The following is a 26,333-nucleotide window of genomic DNA, read 5'->3' on the forward strand; positions in this document are numbered from 1 at the left end:
TGCTACCCACTGCACCACCAGTGCAGTGATAACTCAAATAAGAAATCATTATTATTATTTATAATGGTCTGCAGAAGAACACATCGCATCTCTGAACACACAACACGCAAATCTTGAAGCAGATGAGCTAAAGCAGAAGAGCACATGTTCTCAGGAAACTAAGGCTAAATTTGCAGCACATGTTCACCAAAACTGGACAACCTCAAATCTGTCAAACTGGTTTCTTGAACATAAGTTCACTTAAGTTAAATGACCTCCACAGTCATCAGATTTCAATACAGACTCAGGATGTGCTTCAATGTGAAATTCGCATCATGGATGTGCAGTTGACAAATATAAAACAACTGTCAATATCTTCATGTCACTATCTTTCTCCAGCACCTTGAGCAAGTGGCTAGTGAGTGTAAATTTGAGAGTAATGAGCTAGACTAGTTGTGTATAATTGGAGATATGGGTGTTGAATGCAATAACTTGGATTGGAAGAGTCCAGAATAATGTACTGTACATCCACAGAGAAAAGTCTGTCATAAAGGCCTGTGTTTTGCTACTTTACCTTTCAGATTTCTATGCATTATGCTGTATTGGAAACAGTGCACTTATTAAAGTCACAGATAATGTGGTTTGTCCTGAAATGACCCCTTTGTAGGCTCTTTCAGAATAGCAGCACAAAGTTGCCTGGTGTTTACACATGCTTCATAATGGATGGGCTTCTCTCTCTCTCTTTCTCAGACCCCAGGCTACAAATATTACATAAAATCTGACGGAGAAGCGGAATTATTAAATCAAAGAAAGATGTGTGTCCTTTCAGTGAGACACTCTATAGCTGCAAGGGGTAAACCACTAAACAAGGGTCAAAAAAGGAACAAAAGGCTCTGTGAATGTTGAGTAATCACACAGAGTTCATTCTGTTGGAATATAAAAACAGGATAAACCCAAATTTCTTTGTTAGATATTGAGGTCCATTATTGATTATTATTATTATTTTTTTATAAAACACAACATTTCAATATAGGAAAACCTCCAGTTACTATATTATACAAATAATAGCAATAATAATTTGTGTAATAAAAATGCACAGTTTCTGTTCACCCTAAACCAGGGGTTTTCAAACAGGTGGAAAGAGGAAAAATAATTAATTAACATCCCAAAATTGCAGCTGGAAGGGCATCCGCTGTGTAAAACATACGCTGGATAAGTTGGCGGATCATTTCGCTGTGGCGACCCCAGATTAATAAAGATACTAAGCTGAAAAGAAAATGAATGAATAAAATCCCAAAAATAAATATACATTAATAAATAATGATTATGAAATAAATCATGCACAAATAATAATAGATGATTAAATTAAATAACATAATTAAATGTATTATTAAATAATATACTGTATACTAAAATAAAATAACATTAGAAGGAGGGACAAAAAACCCAAAATCATTTAAAGTAAAAAAAAAAGAAACAGCAAAGAATAAATAAATAATATAAACAATAGTTAATAATAAACAAATTTATTAATCAATAAACATATGTAAATATTTTTTCAGTTTGACAGTGTATTTTTGTAACCAGTCATTTGGACAGCCTCAATTGCAGAATTGTATCAGAATTTTTTTTTGAAAAATCGGATTTGTACAACACTTCCACCCTATTTCGTTTTGATTCAGTTAAACGGTTACAAAGCAGCTTTATAGCGAACAAAAAACCTCCCTGCTTGCTTGAATGGAAAGAAGACTCAGCTGGTGATATAGCAAAGCGCAGTATCTGAAGGCCTGTTGAGAAACACACCTTTGATGCCCTCTTGTGGAGGCATGAGGACACTACGAATAAACGCATCAACGTTTCACTGAATGCTAATGACAATATATTTCATAAAATGTTTAAAATGAATGAAATGTAACACAATTATCATGTATTGTTGTACCAGTGTTAAAGCATTTTGTTAAATGTTTAACAATTTCCATCTCACATTAACAGTTTTTTAACTTTTCTCAAAAGTCAATCTGAAAACTGCTGAATATGCGAAATGAACTTCTTGCAGATTATAACTTTGGCAACATCTTAATGGCAAAATCACTTGCAAAATCCTAAGCCAGATAATTAATGGAAATAAATAAGCTTTGAACAATTAAACACAACGTGGTGTTTAACATACATTTAAACACATGTATATTGTATTTTACAGATCAATGCACACATGAACTTCAGGTACTGCACTAAGCTAATGTTGGACTTTCAGGTTAAACTGTCATCATTCACACTCATTGACTGCCTGCAGCAGAAGCTCATCAGGTACCTCCTCCTCGTCCTGCTCTTCTTCTACTTCCTCCAGAGCTCTCAGATAAGCAGGGTCATCAGGCCATTCTCCCCAACCCTCAGTGTCCTCAGACGGGGCAGTTGAGGTGGACTCTGCTGGAGCAGTCACTGCGAGCTCAATGTTCCCCAGCTCGTCTGTTAAATAAGCCTGATCCTCTTCATCCTTCAGATAAAGACAGAAGTGCAAGTCAACACATTATGTACTCAGTTGAATGTATTGTTGGTCTCCAGATGAGCTGAATCTTCACTGACCTCCATCAGTAAGTGGCTCATGCAGACCTCCTGAGGCAGAGGGAAGCCTGAAGACAAAGATATCAATTTTGTATCATTCATTCCCCACATACTTTCCATGAAAATAAGTGGCACAATATTGAGTGTGCTACACATAGGTGAGTGAGCTTGACAAACCACCTGTAGGTGACAGACTATCTCTGTATGCCGGACAGACTTATCACCACTTCGTGCCACTGGACAAAACCTCTTGCAATTCTTAGTGTGCTTCATGCAGGTGAGTGGGCTTGAAAAACCCTAAGCACCAGACACGTTCTTATAAGCACCCCATACTTATTGGAAAATATTGTACAATTCTGAACGTGCTCCTCACAGGAGAGCAGGCTCTGCAAACCACATGTAGGATATACGCTACTCTTCATATGCTCGAAAGGAAAAATATAAATAAAAAATAATTAATTAATATACTCTTCATAGTATTTATATACTGCAATTATCTGCAGACATGAAGTGTTTTTTATCCTCACTTGTAAGTCGCTTTGGATAATAGTGTCTGCTGAGTAAATGTAAATAACTAACCACACCTTAAGTGATAATTCATCCTAAAAATGAAAATTTCCTGTAAAACCCAACAGTCAACTTTATCAAATGAAATGAGTGTAGTTAACTCAAAATTTACTGAAAGGGGTTAATTCTACTCGTTTGAAAAGAGTTTTGAGGGTAATGAGTTAATTAAATATCTCATAAACTTAAATGGACTAAGTTCACAGTGCTCATAGATTCGTTTAACTCAAATGGTTTGTTACAATTGGTTTTCTAACACGGTTTGAGTTGCCCTAACCTTTTGGATTTTACAGTACTCAGTTGGTTTGAGTTCTCTTCATTTATCGGGTTTTACTGTGCTCAAATTGCTTCGTTTACTCAAATGGATTAAGTTCACAGAACTCATTTGGATTCGTTTTTTGAACTTAAATGGTTTGTTGCAATCAGTTTCCTCAAATGGTTTGAGTTACCTTGACTTATTGGGTTTTAGTGTAAATATTTACTCACATTCAAGCGGTTCTAAATGTTTATGCATTTATGTTTTATGCGTTTATTAGGTTTATGTTTTTTTTCTGTTGAACACAAAATAAGATATTTTGAAAAATGTTGAAAAAATAAGCCATCTACACCCAGAGAACAAAAAATACTATGGAAGCCAATTTCTGATTTTTTCAACATTTATCAGTATTTCTTCCACAGCAAAAAGTGGCAGAAAGAAATGGCAGATTTTTGGGGTGAACTATCCATTTAACTTTTTTTTAGCAGTATATACAAAAGCAGTTATTAATATTTTGAATTACTTTAACTTTACATTTTTATTAATTATTTAGTTAGAATTTATTCATTATTGTCATGTAAGTTATTTTAATCTGCTTTCGTCACAATTTCTGTAATATATTTCTATAGTGATTTAGTTTTTCATTTGTTTTCGTTTATCATAAAATGAACAAAATATTGTTTTTTCATTCTACTGCACTGCTTATCTATTGTTTTTCAATGTAAATGTGCCATACAAACATCTCAAAAAGATACACTCTATTCTTGTGTATTTTACAGTATTATACATAACAAACCTTTTTAAATATGTGCCACTTTAATTAGAGACTGTTCAACACATCTAAATGTCTACATGTGAACACATCAACATGTGAGGAGACTGCTTCTCACATATTTAAAAAGCAAAAAGCACATTTGTGTCATAAAATGTTGCAAAAAAGCAAGCATAGTCTGTCAAATGAGGCCAAAGTCCCTTTAAGGCAGGTCATTTCACTCGGTGGCCATCTTTGAAACGCCTCTCGGGCAGTATGCTCGGGTGTTCTGTTTGAATGGGGAAACATCAAATTCTCCAGAACTACTTGCTGAGATTACGATTACATTACATACAGTATTATGAATAATCAATAAAATTAAACAACAACTGTCTATTTAGTTTCATTACTAAATGTTCGTATCACCCAAAATCTGCAGAAACTCACAACTTGTCCAAGCCCTGCCCCAGGAGAATTGTCATTCTATAGTGATCACTAATTGGCTCATTTACTAGAAGGCGGGCTTTATTCGCCATATAGTGATCACTGGTAGGCTCATGTACTAGAAGGCGGGGCTTCATTCGCCATATTGACTGTTACACTTTTCCCCATTCAAAAGTATACGAGTGACACATCTTGTGTATTCTATAGTCTTTGATAAAGCCCAGTGGGGATGCAAAGACATGTATAAAGCTATAAAGTTTTCATGTGGTGCTGTTTGTTCCTCATACTAGAGGATCTGTAATTCTGTCTTCTGCACTCAGGGTCATGGCACCTCTGATACCACACTTCCTCTTTAAGATCCACCACAATTCTGTTAAGAAAAGACAATAAAAGCAGTCATAACTTGTAAAGACAGTAAGAGATAATGTAAAACTGTGGCAATCTCAGTGATAAAGACTGACATGATGTTGTTGCTCTTGTGGAAACGCTTCACATTATGGCACCAACGGAACTTCTCAATGTCATAAACCAGCAACTGTTCACATGCAAAGTAGTTCCATCGCCGGATGCCTGTTTGGGTTTAAACATAGCAATTAATTGCGGTCACACTTCATTTTAAAGGATTAGTTCACCCAAAAAAAACCTGTTATTATTTACCCTCATATTGGTCCAATCTCCTGAAACCTTCACACATCTTCAAAATACAAATTAAGACATTTTAGATGAAATGCGAGAGCTCTAACATGTGACTTTAGTGATTTAACTGTATATATACAAGGCTCAAAAAAAAATGTAAAACTTCTGCGACATGTCAGAGTGCACATTTACTTACAGGCAGTACAACATATTGCCACTAGAGTCAGCAACCACCTTGTTCTGATGTAGAAAATATTTGACAGTTAACAGTTTTTTGGTGCACAAAATTTGTCATGGAGCTTTGTGGGATTACAGTTTAACCACTGAAGAGACATGGCATGTTTGACAAAGATTTGGTTCCTTTTCTAGACTTAAATTTCTTGTGACTGTTGCTGTCCATGGAGGATAAGAAAGCTCTCGCATTTCATCTACAAATATCTTCATTTGTGTTTTGAAGTTGTGTGAAGGTCTCAGGAGATTGGACCAACATGAGGGTGAGTCAGGTTTTTTGGGTGAACTAAAGCAGATAACTTTTTAAGGTGTTCTTGTTATTCTGTGTACTTACTATATTAATTACAACCAATTATGTATAGTTAACATGCACCGAATCCTAAAGCTAGCCCGCATTCTAACCCTAAACCATATAAGTAACAGTGAGTACATATAACAGCAAGTACACATAATAAATGACAAGCTAAATGACTGTCACAAAGACACCTTAAAATATTGACTTTTATTCCCTTAATGAAAAAAGCTTTAAGCAACATGGGAGTGAATATGTCTTTTTGTCAGATTATAACTTTAATTTAAAAATAACTTTAACTAAAATACACAGAAAGCACAGCATCTTTACTTTTGCTTACTTCCTTGAATGCCATCCTTGTGCACAAGTGTGAGCACAAATTCATCCACTTCTTTAAAAGGGGATGTCTTCTGGTCACCCAACAGATCTATATAGAAAGGACAGAGTGAGATGGCTCTAACACATACCAAAGTAAATAATGCATTTAAGCAAACCACACTACAGCACTGAATTGAGAGGGTTCATTTGTTTACAAATCTGATAACACTTCAGTTTAAGTACCAAGTCCCACATTGGCTTATTACCTTCTTATTTTAGAATATTGGCTGTTTATAGTACTTATATGTTTGATCACATACTACATCCCTAATCCTACCCAATACCTTAACCCCCAACTACTACCTTACTAAATATTAATGAGCAGCAATTAGGAGATTATTAAAGTCTTAGTTAAAGGTTGGAACTGTAGTGGGAACTGTAGCTTAAAATAGTGTGACCAAAAATCTTATAAAAACACAGAAAAGCACTTAAGAATGTTCTTTTATATTTGTCATTACCAGAGCTGTGTGACTCTCTCTGCAGGGTTGGACATTCAGATCCGGCTGTGCTCTTCTGTGGCATATCATACGTCAATATCCTCTGTCCTGTAAAACTAGTGTAACATAAAAAAAAAAAAAAGAGAAAATTCTATCACTTCAACACAAAAGTCAGAAATAAAAGCAGCCTCCATCATTGTGTGGACAATATCTTTATGTAAGACTTTGCATTGAAATAACCTGACGTTGGTGATTAAGAAGCTAGAAATATGCGCTCTCTTTTGTGATTTGCTGGACGGTTTCGGGACAACTTGTGTCCTCTGCCACAATGAAGGCTGCATTCTTCCCAGTTTGGAGGATTTGTAGAGACGGAAGTTTCTGTTCTTTGTGTAACACCTTTAAAAGAGGACGCTAGTATTGAATTATTAGCCCTTTTTTTTAATTTTTTTTTCTTTTTAAAATATTTCCCAAATGATGTTTAACAGAGCAAGGAAATTTTCACAGTATGTCTGATAATATTTTTTCTTCCCGCGAAAGTTATTTGTTTTATTTTGACTAGACTAAAAAGAACTTTAAAATGATTTAAAAACCATTTAAAGTTCAAACTATTAGCCCCTTTAAGCTATATGTTTTTTTCTACAGAACAAACCATCGTTATACAATAACTTGCTTAATTACCCTAACCTGCCTAGTTAACCTGATTAACCTAGTTAAGCCTCACTTTAAGCTGTATAGAAGTGTCTTGAAAAAGATCTAGTAAAATATTATTTATTGTCATCATGGCGAAAATAAAATAAATCAGTTATTAGAAATGAGTTATTAAAACTATTATGTTTAAAAATGTGTTGAAAAAAATCTCTCCGTTAAACAGAAATTGGGGAAAAAATAAACGGGGGCTAATAATTCAGACCTCAACTGGATATGCAGTGATAATGTTAAAGGTGGATAATAATATTTAAATGAAAAATAGTAAAACTAATGGTATGTGGAAAAATTAGGGTTTCTAACAGGTTTCATCAAGTGAAATGTAATATTTTTTTAAGACCCTTTTAAGACCATTATGAATGAAATTTTAGGCTAAACGCTAAGGATTTTTCCTAATAGCTCAGTTTAAACATAAAAAAAAACAATAAAAACATATGTTATTGTGAGGAAGATAATTAAAACATATGTTTATAAATAGAATATGAATAGAGTTGGTAAATAGAGATAATAAAAAAAGAGTTAATAAATAAACTTTTGTTAAAACTTTTATTGAGATGGAATGATAGTGATTGGATGGTGTTGGCCCGACTGAGTAGCTTTAAATGGACATTAGGAAAATTAAAACCTGCTTAAAGTGATTTAAACCTACAACACAAAGACCCACAACACAATATTTCAGTGAATTTAAGGCCTAAATTTTGATTTTGAAATTGAAGACATTTTAAGACTTTTTAAGACCCTGCGGATAATGTGATGATTTCTTTGATGACGAAAGATGATGAATTTGTTTTCCAGTTCTCCAGCTTTTAGCATGACAGAAGGGGCTGTGCAATAATTCATAATAAATCGTCTCTTAAAGGGATAGTTCACTCAAAATCGAAAAGATTTATAACATTACGCAAAATATCTTCTTTAAAAAATAAATTCAAAGATTTTATATTGTGTTATATTTTATAATATTGAGTATTTTTTTTATTTTGTGTGTGAGCTATCAATTAATTTAGTTAGTAATTATAAATAGACATTATTTTGCTGATTGTGTTTGTACTGGTACCTTGACTGGTGAAAAATAAGAGCGTTTACTGTACTGTGTTTTAATTTACACCTGTAGTATACTTCACATCTTAAAAATAAATATTTGTAAAAATTATAAATATATTACAAAACACTTGCTTATAATATTATATTAATGACAATAAAGGCCATTTGATGCAGTTAAATCGAGTACATTGATACAATGTAGAGTTTACAGACAAATAATCAACTTTAAATTTTACCCAAATCAACAAAAAGTTGTTCTTGTCCTTTTTCATTATTCACTGTTAGAAAGCCAAGATCCTTCTTATCAGTCTTTCTTCTCTTGGCCTGAGAACCCTCCACATCATCCATATTCTTTCTTAGTGCCTCTGGACTGCTTTAAACCAACCAAATCAAATCATTATCTTTGAACACATGTTGTACAAAAATAATAATAATAATAATAATCTAAAAGTGAGACTGTGACTGTGAGAAACAGCATAAATGTCCTTACAGCAAATAAAAGACAATAAAGAAATCAGTTTTCATTACTGACTTTAATCACAGCCCTTTCAACTGTTGTCATCATACCTTTATGAAGGTTGTTCGTGGCAGGATGAAGGATTTCATGAATAAACCGCCCTGCAAATACACATTTACATCACTATCAGAGATCATAACAAATATATATGCTTTAATAATAATTCACTCACAGCTCATGATGACATGACAGTCACTTACCCACATGGGAGTTGTCTTTAAATGCAGCATTGGGAAGCATGAAGATAAGATGACGACTAAACTTGTCAGAGGTGCTGGAGTCTAGATCAAGGACATCTTTTGCAGAGCAATGGAGACCATACACCTCCTCTAGCTTCTCACATACGTACTGTTACAGTATATTGAGGACATAACACAATTAGGTTTTATGTCCATTTTAAACGTAGAACAGAGTTTTTTTAAATAACCACACCACTATTCAAAAGTTTGGGGTCAGCATGACTTTCTGTGGGTTTTTGTGGAAAATAAATCTTTTGAGTTAACAGAGGCTACATTTGTTATCAAAATATATCAAAACGTTAATATAGTGAAAAAAATAGTAAATTTTAAAATTATAGTTTTCTCTTTTAATATACGAGTTCCTGGACCACAAAAGCATCATAGGGTCTTTTTTATTTAGATTTATACATCATCTAAAAAATGAATAAATAAGCCTTTTATTGATGTACAGATTGTAAGAATAGGACAATCATCAAAAATCTAAATATTGTGAAAATTACCTTTTATTTATTTATCACAGTTTTGTTATATTCAAGGTAGGAAATCTACTAAATCTTTTCTTAATATTGAAATTAATTTTGGCATCAAAATCTATAATTTTATCAGTTTTGACAACATATTGTTGCCTTTTCCCACAAAACCACACAGGCAATTTAAGATTTTTGTGGTCACAAAATGTAATCTATTGCTGTCATTAATCCAGTTTTCAGTGTCACATGGTCCCATCAGTAATCAATAAAATATGCACATGTGATGCTCAAAAATAATTTATTATCATCGATTTAAAAAAAAAAAAATCCATAGCTGTTTATTAAATGTATTCATTTCATTTTTTTTTCATCTGACCTCAAGCAAATGTACCATAAATTCACCTGAATTAGTTTGGCAACCATCATCTTTCCATCCAAATGTGTGTTGGAGGCTTTATGAAACTCTAAGTCAAAGTAGAGTTTGCAGACAGCCCCTTCCAGAATCACTTCATAGCAGTGCATCAGAGACTGTCTGTGAGTGCTGTAGAAACGAATGCACATACACTGTATTTTAGTGAAATAAACATAAATTATTCATTTTTAATGAAACTGTGGATTTACCACTAAATCTAATTGTTTGTAGCAAATTACGTTCTTAGAGTAACTCACACCCTATGACCATAATTATATAAATATTTTTGTTGTAGTATAATGACCTGTAATAATGCCATAGTTCACTGTAGCTGTCACTAGGAAAATCCTCTGTCCAGCATCACTGCCTTCCTTCTCCAGTGAAAATATGTGCACATCCTGACAAAAATACAATGAGAACCAATCATTGTGAAACAACTTTGATACTTATATTGTTTACAGTACTTCACAAATGTCCAACCTGTTTAATGTGCTGAGCAAAGCCAATAGCTGCATTCTGGCGTGGGAAGAGTCTCCAGATAGAGGACGGCTGCCATGGCTGGGAGAGACGTGGTTTGTATGGACAGGACAGAGGAGAAGACTGAAAAGATGATGCCCTCTGTTCCACAGACTTCACCCTGTCCTGCCACTTTCCGCCAGTCATCCTTGTCTTAAAACACTGAAGTATAACTAAATCTCTCTCATGCTCTGTGATTTAATCTCAGAGAACAGTAAGAACAAGAGCTCAGGAAAACTGCAGTCACCTGGGGATAGAGATAACAGTCCATCAGCAATTATACAATAAAGACTTCTGACAAAAAGGATCAGAACAAATTTTCTCACTAGAGCTGCACAATATATCGTTTCAGCATCGATATCCCAATGTGCGAGTCTGCAATAGTCACATGGCAGAATATGCAATGTTGAGTTGGGAATTATTGATCAGCATGACGGTTGAGAATACATGAGATTTGTGAAGTCTTTGCGAAGTATAACCTTACAGAGTGAAACTTTATCATTTGCATGTGTTTCAAAGGGATTTCAAGAAATTTTAAAGCATTTTGGGAACAAAAAAAGTAACACTTGGAACTTTAAAGAAGAATAATTTTATTGAATTAATACAACGAAGACTATACAGTGTTATTTGACATTATTCAATTTCTGTACCTGATAGTTTGACTTTAAAGAAAGCCGTGTAGCACTGTTTATTTAATTTAATTTAATTTATTAAGTTTATTAATTTTATTTAATTTTTCATTTCTCTATTTTAATTATTTTTGCTTGCAATTTGTTTATTTTTTATACTATTCATATTCTTACAATTCAATCAATCTAAATGAATGATGTTGAAAATGTGTTCATATTGCAATATATATTGAAAAAAAACTAAATATCGAAATGTCTTTTTTTTATATTGCAGCCTTATTTCTCATATACTGGGATATTATGTGGCTGCGATATCAATACATTTGGTCGTTTATAATCATAAATAATGATAGCAGATGCACAAAATGTTACAGTAAAAGCTCAAAATAATCTTCATTGGTTAACATTAGTTAATGTGTTAACTAACAATGAGCAAAACATTTGGTATTTTAATATTAATCTTTAAATTTAGACATAAAGCTGTATCATTACCAGTAACGCCTGCCCCTGCCCATTAAAAGTATTTACTAATACATTATAAAACCAAAAGTTACTTTTGATACTGGTAAAATAAAATCTAAGATTATTAATTATTAAGAATCTTTCATGTTGGCTAACTGTTGTTAACTAATGTCAGCAATGGAAACTTATAAAGTTACCAATACAACAAACAAACAGACTGACAGATAGATCTTCAAGTGGAACATTGCCAAACAAATGTAGAAAAACGTAGCAGAGGTGTTAACATGTAAACAATGCATAATATGATGTATGTATATTTTAACACTAGTTCTAGCTTACTTTAATACGCATAGATTTGGTCGCTTACTTGTAATTTTTCCTTTATAGTCCTTTGCTGTTTTGTTTTGCATGTGTACAGTCCGAAACATTGACGTATTTTGAGGAACCCGCGTAAATGTGCGTCGTAGGGATGAAGACTCGCGCATGCGCTTGACACCACTTCCTCAAAGTTTCTTGACATTTACTTGGATTTTGAGCTGTTTATATTATTTATATAATTGCTATAATGATGGATATTTTAGTATTTGCACACGTCTTATGGTTTTACTTTGGTTACGAACAAAAAAAAAAAGAAAAAAAGAGATCGCTGCCTAATTAATATTCATGAGTGTGCCTGCGTTGCCGCTATGCATGCTGGATTTGTAATGCTCCACTACAGCGGCTGTGGGCGCGTTATTTTGAACTAAAGATGGAAGTTGATACGCGCTTTGGAGTTGTTAAAATTAAACAGTGTCTCTGCAGGTATAGTGGCATCTTTGTAAACACCATATGATAGTAACCAACCGATCAATTGTGTATAAGAGTTTTTGTGTGTATTGGTTTACTAACCTCGGTAAACGCTCAACTGTAACCGATGCTGTCAGGGGTTGTTTTGGTTTTGGGCAGTCTTCTGTAATACAGCAGGATTTAGGATTTTTTATGCGAAGTGGTTTATTCTGCAATCCCACTGTTTGTACGGCTATATATGATGTTTAACTTGCCTATTCATCTGAACTGTTAACGTTATAGTGATTCGGGGTTTCTGTTTCACTATACACACACATAACGTTAACTATGTACATTTATATTTAATTATACATTTTAATATGTGTAACTATATAAAGTAGTCACTTGATCACTATGTGCATCTTAAAAACTTAATGAAATGTCTGCATCATGTAATGTATGGGTAGTGTAATGTTACATGTGTTGTTGACGTGTTTCAGCCTGGGTGGATACAGTGTGGGATTTCGAGTTCACCCACACAGACCCTCTTGACTCCGCTATTGAGGAGGAAATTAAGGAAACCCCTGATGTCTTCAAGAAGGTGTACATGCAACTGCTGCCCTTCTCCAATGAGGATGATGACAACAACACAGAAGTATAACATTACAATTGCTGTGATTTTTAATTGTAACATTTATTGTTCAGTATTTGTGTAAATCCCTTCTGGTTTTCCCCTCAGAGTGTGTGGGTGGTGTTCGGTGAGAACGGTGTCTCTGCAAAAACTCTGGTGGCTGTCCTGTCTTACTTCATCCTTAGTGCTAAAACCAAAAGTCCCAGTCTTGAACAGAGACTTTGTGGTCTCCAGGCAGCATCTCTGTACTTGTTACTGCTGAAAATACCAGGTCAGATTGCAACCCCTGCACCTAAATTTCATTTGAGTATGTATGTATATATATATATATATATATATATATATATATATATATATATATATATATATATAATCCTTAAAAAATCATTAAATAAAGTTAGATTTAAGAACGGTGTTATCAAATGTTATTTTTGGGTTTATTTGCTGGAGCTTTTATCATGGTATATGGTATTATAACAATATTGACCTAAGCTACAGGTATAAAAACAACAAAAATATCTACTGTATTGTTTTATTGTATATTTATGTTCAGAGTAAATAAATGTTTCAGCCAAATTTAATTGCTAAAGCTTTATAAAGTACAATCCACTTGTTATGTCGTGAAGTATAGGGGACGTATGAAATACTGTTTCCGGGTCCAAGCCATTACTTATTTGAATTGAGAAAATATTAATTTATGACCACTTTTTAGTCATACCACACATGAAAGTGAATTTTATATAAAACCATGATGTACACATCAGTCTCCGGACCTGCTGCATCTCAGACACCAATCTTTTAACAATTTATAATAAAAAAAAATAAATCACTTTCTGGCCATGGTCAGAAAGTGATTAAAAATTAAAATTAAAATTCATTAATTTTCTTTCCGGCATAGTCCCTCATTAATCTAGGGTCGCCACAGTGGAACGAACCTCCAACTTATCCAGCATATGTTTTACGTAGCGGATTCTTTTCCATCTGCTAAAATATAAAAATAATAAATATTATTAAAATTATATTAAAATAATTCAATTAAAAATATTTGTATGTATTGTGATCATGATATTCGAAAGTTTTAAATAATTTTGTAAATGTTTATTGTTACTATTTGTTGAGTCTCCCTATACAGTTTGATATGGTGCTTTGACCCGGAAGCTGCTTCGTGTGACGTCACACTTAACAAGCGGATGGATAACACTTTGCAAAGTGTCATTTGTAAATGTTAGTTAATGGATTAAAATCAGTTATTAAGTTACTATTAGTAAAGGAATACAACTGAATTTTATTTACTGATTTTATTAACTAAGTTTGATAAAACAGTTATGACCTGCATTCAGATTATGACTGCAAGTTTTAACTTTTTATTAGTAGTTTTCATTGTGAGTTAGTTAAATTAACTCCTGTTAGCTATTTAAGCCTTATTGCAGTGTTAACGTACGATAGCCCAACAAATAGTCACAGAATTTTCAATCATTATTTCAGCATGTAGTAGGCCAAATTAACATGTGAACATTTTAATGTGTGAATTATTAAGCTAGACAGTTAACTCTTCAAGCATTGAGGGCTGTTATACTATATTTTTAAAAAGCACTCTAAATGTTTAAATAATAAACAATTGTAATGGTATTCGAAGTGTCCACAATATCAATATTGTGCATATTTATTGATATTGTTGATACATAAAATAAGTTTTACACCCATCCTGTCCTCATAAGTTTATTTTATGAATACTTTTTTGTTAATCTTTAGGGGTGTTGCGAATAAAGTCTACCATCAAATCCTGTTTGATACGTGTCTGAACATGCCCCTAAAATGCTGGCCTCAAGAGTCTGGCAAGAAACGCAAGAAAGATTCCCTGAAAAGCTCTCAAGGTGACCAAAAAACTGGGAAACGATCCAACCCCCAAAGAAAGTGTCAGAGGAGGTACAGTGTTTTATTTAGTTTGTTTGATTATGCTATGTGTTAGTATGTTAGTCTTCTAACCTCTATGTAAATGTGACTGTGGTGTCTTTGTATATTTTGATGTTTTGTTTTCCAACAGATGGAGATTGATGACGATGAAGAGGATGAAGATGAGGGATGTACTTTTCTGCACAGGATTTGCTGAAACTAAGAGAGGGCATTGTGTTGCTTGTTCGCACACTACTGAGACTCCTAGAGAGATTTTCACTTCGCGACAACCTCAGAGTGCCGACGGCTGTGTTCAGGTCATTAAATTTTGCTTTACATACTGGCTTTTCTTATAGTAGTTTTGTGGACCTGCATGAATCTTGTTCAGTCCAGTTTTAGGCACAGCTATTGATTTGATTTGTTTTTTAAAGGGTGTGTTAAGTTTTGTATATTTAGATCAGTGAAAAAACACCTTTCTCATTACTTTGTTCGTGTGGGTCATTTGATGGGAAATGAAAATGCTAAAAATATCAGTTTGCTTCCATGCAAACTCTGGCATGGTTAAACTGAATGTGAATTCAAAACAGACCAAAGATCTTGATAAGCTAACCTGAATAATAGACGTGATTGTCACAGAATGTGGGCCCTAAAAATGACATACATAACTTTTTTTGTTGTCATTCTAATTATTTAGTTGCCAGTTGGAGTTCAATACAGCTTATACATTTTATAGGGGCAATACATGTTATACATGTGTAATTGTGGCAGATCTTATGCTTACACTCATAACGCTGTCTTTATGGAAAGAACCTTTCTAGACATTAAAAGTCAAGGGATTTTTATATTTTTTGTCCTAGTTTTGGAATATCAGGGGTTTTTTCTTTGTCACTTAAATTGTAGTTTCTATTTATCAAAATGTAATTTTCTATACCGCTTAAAATCTGTTTTCTAAACCCTATATTATTGACTCCTGAATGACAGTCACTGAAGTCAAAATGCAGTTTGCAGACTGTACCTGTTAGCTAAGCCTAACATGCCAGAATAATACACATTTCAAAAGCTTTGTTTTCAAAATAACTCTTCAAACTAGGGGCTCTATTTCCATGTGCAAAGTCCAAAGCGCAGGGCGCAAACGCATTTGGGGCATGTCAGAATCCACTTTTGCTATTTTAAGGACGGAAAAATCAACTTTGCTCCGTGGCGCATGATCTAACAGGGTTGAGCTTATTCTCTTAATGAGTTATAGGTGCGTTTTGAGAATAAACCAATCAGAGTCTCATCTCCCATTTCCTTTAAGAGCGAGTTGTCCTGCACCATAGCTTATTTGCTATTTACATGGCGGACTTTGAAAGTGGAAAAACTGAACACTTCACTAGAGAGAAAACAGTTAAACAGACCATCTACAGCGTAAGAATGAGAGATGAGCCTCCTCATTGTTTACTTTCACTTTCACTCCCGTGGATAAGGAAATGTGTTGTAAGCACATATCCATTAGCCTTTGCATAATTAATTTAGTTTGTTAAGCGCAAAGATTTGTTTCAAAACTATTTCTAAATTCAGTTCTAATTTCCAGCAAACGAATAAATGAACAATAATAACGAAGTGTGGTCAAAAAAGTGAGTTATATCCTAATACACATGCTGTGCCCTATATGGTCTAAAACCTGACAGGTGGGATAATCTAAGCTTGTTTTAATAAAACAAATATAAATATGCATATAATGAATAATACTGCTAATAATGATAGCATTATTTAAATCAAATTGTTATGAACTCTAACCCAAGATGAAGAAGGCATGAAAGTATGGTTTTTATATTTATGTAGGCTAGAAAATAATAATTTTTGTAATATTTTAATCCTTTCATTCTTTTCATTTGTAAAGATATTTGCGTATTTCTGTACATCCTGTGTGTATTAAGCAATGTGTAAGCGAGGTGCACAACTAACGCAGGTTTGATCTGGTCCAGCAATGCACCTCAACACACCTCCTTTTAGATCAGAAAGCCTATGGGCGCACATATCAGCGCAAATGTTTTTCCTATTTAAACAGCGTGGCGCAAAACGACTCTTTCGCCGAGCTGAAACTAGAAAACAACAATTGCGTCACGCCTTGCGTGCCTTATTCATTGTAATTATCCATTGTTGTTCTCATAATGTTTAAATTATGTTCAAGCCATTTTCGAAAACCATGTTAAAATGATTAATATTTCAACATAGGGTTTTAATGTTATATTATTCATATATAAGTTACCTGTTTTTATGTTCATTAGATGTCATGGTAATTCACCTTTAGCCTGTGAAAGTCAGTAAATTGACATTTGGTTTAAAGTGGGAACCCTGTAAACAGTTAACCCAAAAAAATTTTCTTACCCTCAAGACAAGAGGTTCCAAACTTTTTCTTCTTCTGTTGAACACCAAAGAAGATATTTTGAAGAAAAGAAAAGTTAGAAACATGTAGCTTTTGACTTCCATAGTAGAAAAACAAATACTATGGAGGTAAATGGTTACAAGTTTCCAGAATTTTTTCAAGATAACGTTTTTTGTGTTTTTAACAGTAAAAGAAGCTCATAACAGAACATAAAGAATGTTCATAACAAGTGAAGGATGAGTAACTGATGACCAAATTAAAAGGTTTGTGTGAACTATCCCATTAAAGAGTTATCGGGTGATTAAAATACCATGGCGTGTACAACAATCATGTTCATCCTGGATGTTCTGAAATATTCTTTGCAAATTTGTCACTTTTGTTGTTTGTATTTTTAGGTTTGATCTTAAAAATCACAGTGTGAAAGCGAAAGAACCAGGACTTAATTTTTTGTTTGGTCCAGACTAAAGAAAGGAAATTTGAAATACAAGTGTGAAACACCCAAAGTGCCAGTTTTACACCTTTAGTTATTTTCAAAGTATTACAACATTCCATAACAGGTTCTTCATGTATATTAGTCTTAGCAAAAAAAAACTGAGATGATGTAAATATCTGTTCAGATTTATTGTTTGTTGTTATTATTATTATTGATGACAGTTTACTGTTTTGATTTTTTCAGCTTTTTACTGAACTTACCAACTTTGAACCAGTCACTGGGGATTTGTCATTCTCTCAGGAAAGGTAAATAAAAAATTACAAAATGCAATTGAGCTGTTTTTTAATATTTACTTAAAAGCTGTTATTAATATTTGAATCACCTTTTTGTTCATTAATCTTATTTAAATGTTATATACTTTTTACTATAATAGTTATTTATCTAATTCAAAGATATATATATTTTTAAATGAACTTTCAGTTTTCCCAAGAGTCTCTTGAGTAAATTTTTCTATTTTTATATAAAGAATTGTTGAGTGTTTTTTTTTTTTTTTTTTTCCTCAAAGGAATGTCGACCAATTACAGAGTGTGCCTGAGCTTTCCTATCATGGATTAGGGTTACTTTGCTCTACTGTTTCACGGTGAAGGCGATGAGGTGGGTGAAGTTACTTCAAAAAGATCACTATGTTTTGGTTGCAAGTATCTTACATTGCTTGATATTGTGTGTGTTGCGTTTTTCAGTGCCGTCGTAGAGTGTTTCGCAAGCTACTGTATGTGATTCTAATGATGAAAACACAAGAGAGGTCCAGGCCAAGTCTTCTTGTTCCATCTCAGGCTGTCTGGTGGTGCCAGAGACCAGGCCATCCTTTTTATTAGGTTAGTAACTGCTTAAGAATTTTTTTAAAATGACATGCAATTAATTTAGTCCCCTCTATTTTGTCAGACAGAATTAATTTACCTCTCTGAATTACTTGTGTCCTTTGTCGTCATATTGTTGATGAGCAGAGAGACGCCCCCATTGCACTTTTACGAATCTTGTGCAACACATCTGTCATCAGGTATATTTTACTTTAATCGAAATTTGACTTTAAATTAACTGCTTTGTTTTTGTTGTATTACTTCTGTCATTATTGATCAACACTCTTGTTCATTTAAATTTATGAATTGACACAAATCAGTTTTTGTATGATAAAACAATATTTATTTAAATAAGAACTTTTTTTATGTGTTTATATTCTTTGATTATAAAACACGCAACAGCCCGTATGTCATCATTGACCATTGACCAATCACTACATGCAATCACTTCAGTGTCAATAATATAGCAAGTAAGGATGAATAATATCAGTTAGTGGATATGTTCTCACATATTTTGTGACCAAATATTATTATATCAAATACTAGAGTGCAGATTCTTCTCATTTCTCCTTTAGTGCTGAATAAAAATACTAATATAAAATGACAACACATTTCAATTTTGGGTGAAGTACACCAAGTCTAATATAAAAAATAAACCATTTTATCTATTTTGTGTGTGTTTTTAGATGGTGGAGAAATCGGAATATCGAGCCAGTGGATCTCAAGCTGTTGGAAAGCTGATGGCTAAGATGCCATGTCAGGACTACGCAGCCACTATTAAGTGGCTCTATAACTACTCTCGAAACAATAAGGTGAATACCGTGACCTTCACTTCCTGCTTTACCCTCTTAATCCCATCAAAGTTTACCGTGTCCCCAGATTGTTTCATGTTTGTCTCTTATGTGTTCCTAATAATATAATCTTCCCTCTTTTCAGGTGGCATTCAGAATGTTTGCGCTGGATGTTTGCATGGTCCTGCTGGAGCAGACTGAGAGAAATGTGGATGACACTGTGGACCCTGAGCTGGCTGTGTTCCTCTCACATAGGTTCCTGGTGCACAACATTGTTTACAATCATCGTAATGACGTCTCCCCCACAGTCAGAGGTCATGCGTTGCACTGCCTGGCACAGTGTCTGGAGCTAGGTTCCCAGAAACGCCACAAAATGCGTCCATGAGCTCTTTCCAACGTATGTATTTGACTGAAGCACAGTGACCATACACATGTGCTAAGTGTAAATATTTGTACAAGTTTTAGGGCTGCACAATATATCATTTCAGCATCGATATTGCAATGTAATCATTCGCAATAGTCCCATTGCCGGATTTGCAATGTATAGTCTGTATTGTAATTTGTGGCTCCTTTATGAGGATTTTAAATGCCTTCAGGCATAAAAAAATCGTAATTTGTAACTTAATAACATGATTTTTATTATTATTGATTTTTTAAATTCAATTACTGTAGCTGAATATGTTAGATTTGGAAAATGAAAATGAATTATTTATATCTTGTTCTTATTGTACTTATCTATGCTTTAAATTTGTTTATTAGAGTCTATGCAGATGCACCTTCAAAATCATCCCAATCAATCTATAATTATAAATTGTATATTATATGCATGTATATTGCATTGTAACAAAATATTGGCTATGTTAGAATTTTCTCAATGTCGTGCAGCCCTAAGTAAGTGTGAGAAAACATATTTCAATTTTCCCATGCAGCATGTTTGAATACTGATAAAGATTATTCTTTTCTCACCAGGTGCTCAGACTATGATGGATTCGGACCGTTCTGAGCGTAAGAGAGTGTATTTTTGTGTTTAAAATGAAATTATGTAGGGGTATTTTTTTAGGCATGGGACGATAACTGTTTTAAAGTATATGCAGGACTTTTTTTTTTTCAGCAGAAAAGATAGCCAGAGATGCTGTTTGAAATTGTAGAAATCTGTGCTTTTGAAACTAATTAAAACAGCATAAGATAATAATTCATGTGAATTATTTAGCCTGACCAGGTTACTGCTCCAAAATATTATAATGTTTCCCAAAATAAAATATATATTGTGAAAATAGTGTGTATAAAGAGGATTTTTTTTTTTTACTCAGACATTTAAACAGAATATATTTTAGAGCATAATCACAATAACGTTAACCGTGATTTTATTATTATTTTTTTTCCCCAAGGTTTATCATACCATCAAAATATATACCGACCCATGCCTCGTATTTTAGCCTAGTCAGGGATGGTTTTAGATTGTGTTCTACTTTACAGAAACTCTAAAGAGAAGAGAGACTGGTCAGAAAACAGCACTGACTTTCAGAACCATCGAGCTCACAAAACACAAGAGCATGACCACAACCCACAGAAGCGTCATGAATACTTCATTACAGAGTACGTTCAACTTAAAAAGGGCCTTGTTGATAAAACGTAAAGATTTCGTTACTGACTGTCTTTTTTTTCCCATTATTTATTTAATTTTAGATGATGAAAGTATGACTCTGTTTAAAAAGCATGTCAGTGATCCAAAAACCAATGCTAGAAAAAGTGCACTGGAGGTAGGAATATTCTAAACTTGGTGGCATTTCCTTTTTTGCAGTTTAACATTTAAAAGCATAATCATTGATTTATTCATCCAAATGTAGATTTTTATATGCATACATGTGTTTGATTGTTTTAGACTGTCATGAGTCTGCTAAAGCATGGAGTGATCGCATGCAGTAGGAGAATCTGAGTATGCTGTCAGATCGCTGCAGAGATCCTGCTGTCTCAGTGAAGAAGAAAGCCTTGCAGTGCCTTATGGAACTTCTCACTGTGAGCAAATCCTCCAATTTCATGTTACAATGTTATTACTGCTAGGGCTGCACATACTAGGAAATATGAATATAATATGAGTGTTATATGAACATTATATCAATGCAAATATAAATAAAAAATGTTTTTCTTTTTTTAAAAATCAATTATTTATTAAATGATTATACTAAACAGGTAATATTGCTGTTCTCATCTATTAAATCTAGTTCAGCTTAAAAAGAAAAAAAAAACAATGACGGTGCAAAAATTCACTTTAAAACACTATGACCAAAAACTTATATACTGCAGATATTCTGATTCTTACTAGTTGTTGTTGTCCTTTTCCTTACTTGTCTCTACTCCAGTCATAGTATTTTGCCAGCTTTTTGCTCTGATCTACCCTGTTCAATTTGGTCTGGTCTAGTCAATAGAACAAAACACCTAGCGGGAAGGCAGGTTTAAAATAGTTAGGCCCAATCTGATTGGTCAAATGTGCATAAACAAAGTATAAAAAAAATCCATTTATTTTATCGCATTTTTCTGCAATATGGATATTGCATGTACTATTACTACAATTGCAACTGCACTCTGATTGTTTGATTGAAACTTGATTGATACTGCAATTGTTTTACGGTGCTTGTCACTTAATCTTAACACCTTTTACCTAATTATTTATTATTCTCTGTTTTAGCAAAGTAAGTAGAGTCTGCCCTAAATATAAGCGTTTCAAATTATTTAAACTTGGTCAGAAGTTCCTTTGTGGTATGTTCTTGCTCAGAATCAATTAAAGTTCTTAAAGTTTAATTAGTTAAATTTGATAATACTAAACAAAAATTAAAAAGGCAAATATACTCAAGCATCCATGTAAAATAATCAGTGTTTCAGTTAAAAGTGTAGTCCGCTATTGGCTTCTTAGCATTTTGGGGTATTGATTTCTTTGTTTTTTTTTATTATTTTATATTAAACATTTTTTTATTAATTACATAATTTATTTATTTATACAGGGACAATTCACAACATGGCATGTTGTGCCAGAGTGGCTATAAGCTAATTTACATCTGTAGTCCCTGGGCAGGAAATTGTGACAAGTTTAACAATATAAAAAAAAAAAAAAATACACTTACAGTAAATACATACAATATATCAAAGTCAATAAAATGAATCAAATCAGTGGTTGCATATTTGATTTTCTTTAAGCCAAACTTTAAAAATGTTAAAAGTGGTACTTTAAAAGATGGTCTGTTAACATTCTTTGTTAAAAAGAACGTTAAAAGATGGTCACTGTATCTGGTAGGAAACATCCTTCTCAACTTTTATACGCTTGTTGTCGTCATCTTCACTGATATAAGTTGGAATTTCCCCAAATGCCCATCGGTTTCTTTCTGGATTTTAGTAAACTTAAGTAAGATGGCTGATGTTGTTTATGTAATACCAGCAGTCCAGCATTAATTCTCCTTTCATGGGCGCCTATAGCTAACAATTAATGTAGTGTATTTCCCATAATATCTCCCATATAAATTAATCTCTTCCCAGATAACATAGGCAGAGCAATACAGAATCTGCGGAGCATTGCTTACTATTTTTACACAGAAGTTTGTAAAAAAAAAAAAAAAAAAAGGATTCATGTAGAAAGATTTTTAGTATTGTAACTAACATAAAACTGAAACAAAAAATAATAACTTTTTAACTTTTATTTAAGGTTACAATGCAAATGCAATTAGATCAACTTGTTGGTAATAAAATAAGTCTCTTATATAAACTATTATCTTCTAAAAGACAGAAAATGCTTTACAAACTGTATTGTAAATAAATCATATAAACATTTGATATAATTCATTCATTCATTTTTTCCCGGCTTTAGTCCCTTTATTCATCAGGTGTCGCCAAAGCAGAATTATCCACCAACTTATCCAGCATATGTTTTACACAGCGGATGCCCTTGCAATCCATTTGAATAATGGATTGCCCTGCAATCCCAAACTAACTTAGCCAGGACTCGGGCCAGCAACCTTCTTGCTGTGTCAGGCGACAGTGCTAACCATTTTACTGAAGGGAACATAAATACTGAACAAATATATATTTACATGAGTAAATAAAATCAAATAAAACATCTGTGGATATCTTTTTTGTGCACTGATTTCATGTGGGCCTAAACCTCAGGAATTCCTTATAAACCAAAAAAACATATTGACAGTTTCCATATTCCAAACAGGTGTAAACTAATCAAATAAATAGAGGCAGGAGAATTGCAATTCTTGTATTATAACCATAACAATCATTCTTCCATATTAGTGCAGCTACTACTATTTAGCTGCATCCAGCAGACAGATTCATTTCTATCTCTTGTTATGACCCACCAATTTAACTCTTATCAGCATTTAGATGTTTACAACCAAAACCAAATCTAACATCCTGTAACCAGCATTCTTTCAATCACGGTGTCCAGGCTCTTCCTGACAATAAAGATGTGCAGGAGGCCTGGCTGAGAGGAGTGCTACCGGCTGTCATGGACTCTGAGAGCTCTGTGCAGGAGAAAGCTCTGGAGTGTATGGATCACGCCATCATCGCTCACATTAAGAGTCACAAGAAAAATCTGAATATCGACGTCTCTCAAAAGCTAGCCTGGGATTTACTGGGACTCATGTGTGAAAAGTGTCAAGATCTTAGGTCAGTTACTCATATATGCTAACCCTCTGCATCCTTTTTGCCAGTATTTCACTCGGTCTACACTTTCTCCACTCTTTCATCTGTAGCCGGTATTTCAGTAAGGCGTTCAGCGTGTGGGCCACAGAAAAAGTTCACTCCGGCCTTTGTGAATAATTGCTATCTCACACAGAAGGAGAGAGGGCTTCTGCTGCCTGGCTACTGTTAGCTAAAGTTGCCAGCTGCTCTCCTAAACTGAACTACAGCACTGTGCTGGATACCTGGGAGAACACAATAAGGTCGAAAGAATACATGTATAAACAAATGAGTTGTTAAATTCAGTTCACTATTGTAATAGCAACCTAACTGTCAAACATACATTTGTAATTCCCTATTGTTAATGTTATCAGACAACACTTTTTTTTTATCTGGAGAGTCTTTCAAAGGAATTATTTTTAAATGTGAATGAAAAGTAAATCTTAACTGTTTTAGATTATTTATGTTTATTAATTGTTTTTGATGCCTTTTTATTGTTATAAACTTTATTATAGAAAAGTGATTTATAAAAATGTAAATTTTATAAATCTTTGCCATGAAAGAGCCAAAGAAGCTGATATGGCAATGAATGGCAATAACAAAACTCTGTCTCTTAAATTCAGCTCTTTTGAAACTTTGCTGACCATTATGAAGAATAAGTTGTATGCCTGTGCATATTTTATATTTGACCAATAGACAGTGCATGTTTGATGCTTGTTTGCATTCGGTTTTGTTCCAAAATTGAAATTTGATGATTTTTAGGATTATGTTTGTTTAATTAGGGCACCGGTTGTTTCGGTAACGATGACCTGCCATATTTTGAGCGTTATGGGGACATTGCCTTTAATATTAATGATGACACCAAGAGCAGAATAGTAGGTAAGTAAAAAAAAACTTATTTGTTATTTATAATTGAAAAGCCTCATTTAATCCGTGTTTAATTAAGTTTTTGTCTAATCACATTTTTTCTTTTTTTTTTTTAAAAGTATTATCTTAATAGGTAATGGACTATAAGGTATCGTGAAAAGATCTTATTGATAGGTGTGTAATAAGACAAAGCTGAGAATTTATTGTCTTTGTTATTTAGATTGTTCAAGCATTTGAATGTTTAACACAAACTGTTTTTTTTATTTTTTATATATATACAAGAAACCAGTACCACTCTTGTTCTGTTGAAAAATGTAATTTATAAAAGTTTGGGAAAAAACCTCACAAAAGGTTATTTGACGGTCAGGATTTTTAATAAATAATACATTATATTTAAGCTTGTTTTCCACCAAACCCTATCATAACAGAAGAAATTCGTAAAAGTTTAGAACCACTTGAATGTGAATAAATGGTGAAATTTTTATTCATTTTTTTGGATGTCAAAAATGACTAACCATATGTGTGAACTATCACTTTAAATTGCTCTTTTCCAATAATGGATTGATGTTAACAGAGTCAAAAAAAAAACTAAGATAAAGCTAAATACAATATTCCTTATTAATGAAATAAAAAATAATAGTAATTGGTGATAGTAATGATACTAATAGTAAATAGTCTATTGGTGAACTGTACCTTTACAATGTCTCTCTCTCATTCTCTTTCTAGACGAGTCCTGCAGAGACATGTACTATAACTGCGTGGTGGTAGTCCAGGCCCGTTTGTGTGTGTACTCATACTATCGCACCACATGCTGCGCGTCCTGCTCTCGGGTCATTCAGAGAGACTCGCTGCACACAATCAGGTGATCTGCCTGCTTTTCAGGACGTGGCATCATTTTCAGCTGGATCTGACCCTGAGAGGACATCACTGCTCATCTCCTCTCTGCCGTATTCTTCAAAAGACAAGTATACATTCAAGACGTATACATTCACTGCCCTTCTTTTAAAACTGCAAAATAAGAATGCTCCATGAGCAACTGAATATTTATTGCAAATAAAACCAACTGAGCCTATCATTTGTTGTGTTCAGTAATATCTAAGATGAAAATATATCTAATTAATAGGAATATTTAATAATTTATATTACTCACGTTAATCATTTGCCTCTAATGATTGTAGATGAATTATTTGCTTAAATCTTTAGCATTTGCATAAATGGTAAATATAAACCTTTGCTTTTTGCCATTGTAGAAGAGTCCATCAGATTTTCATCATTTTCCAGAGGTTCATGTTTAAAAGGCAATGGAATGGAAAATTTCGTACACAAAAAATGGAAATTCATTACCCTCACTGCACTTGTTCCAAACCTGCAATTCAGTTAAATTCAATTCAATAAACTTTATTGTCTATCCCACAGGGTTATAAATTGTCTTTAGACATAGGCTTACACACAACAGCAAAACATAAAAACATGTACACAATTAGTTTCAAAATCATGTTAAAAAACAATGGCAGTGGGAATAAAATGTCTTCT

At 33.4% G+C, this 26,333-nt stretch overlaps 1 protein-coding gene and 1 pseudogene across 1 annotated transcript; one reads left to right on the forward strand and one right to left on the reverse strand.

The window, feature by feature from the left end:
- Nucleotides 1–1,533: 1,533 nt before the first annotated feature.
- Nucleotides 1,534–10,625, reverse strand: primpol (primase and polymerase (DNA-directed)). Its single transcript, XM_056460171.1, is given in 16 exon segments — nucleotides 1,534–2,473; nucleotides 2,563–2,609; nucleotides 4,844–4,926; nucleotides 5,018–5,126; nucleotides 6,056–6,142; nucleotides 6,552–6,646; nucleotides 6,771–6,794; nucleotides 6,796–6,880; nucleotides 6,883–6,927; nucleotides 8,513–8,677; nucleotides 8,844–8,894; nucleotides 8,994–9,141; nucleotides 9,905–10,043; nucleotides 10,219–10,246; nucleotides 10,249–10,312; nucleotides 10,395–10,625. Coding segments are annotated over 16 exon segments (1,581 nt in total). The 5' UTR covers nucleotides 10,578–10,625; the 3' UTR covers nucleotides 1,534–2,245.
- A 1,198-nt stretch (nucleotides 10,626–11,823) lies between these two features.
- Nucleotides 11,824–25,666, forward strand: LOC130221129 (condensin-2 complex subunit D3-like; annotated as a pseudogene).
- Nucleotides 25,667–26,333: the final 667 nt, after the last annotated feature.

This window comes from Danio aesculapii, chromosome 1 (assembly GCF_903798145.1).
Source record: "Danio aesculapii chromosome 1, fDanAes4.1, whole genome shotgun sequence".
In the NCBI taxonomy this organism is placed as follows: Eukaryota; Metazoa; Chordata; class Actinopteri; order Cypriniformes; family Danionidae; genus Danio; species Danio aesculapii.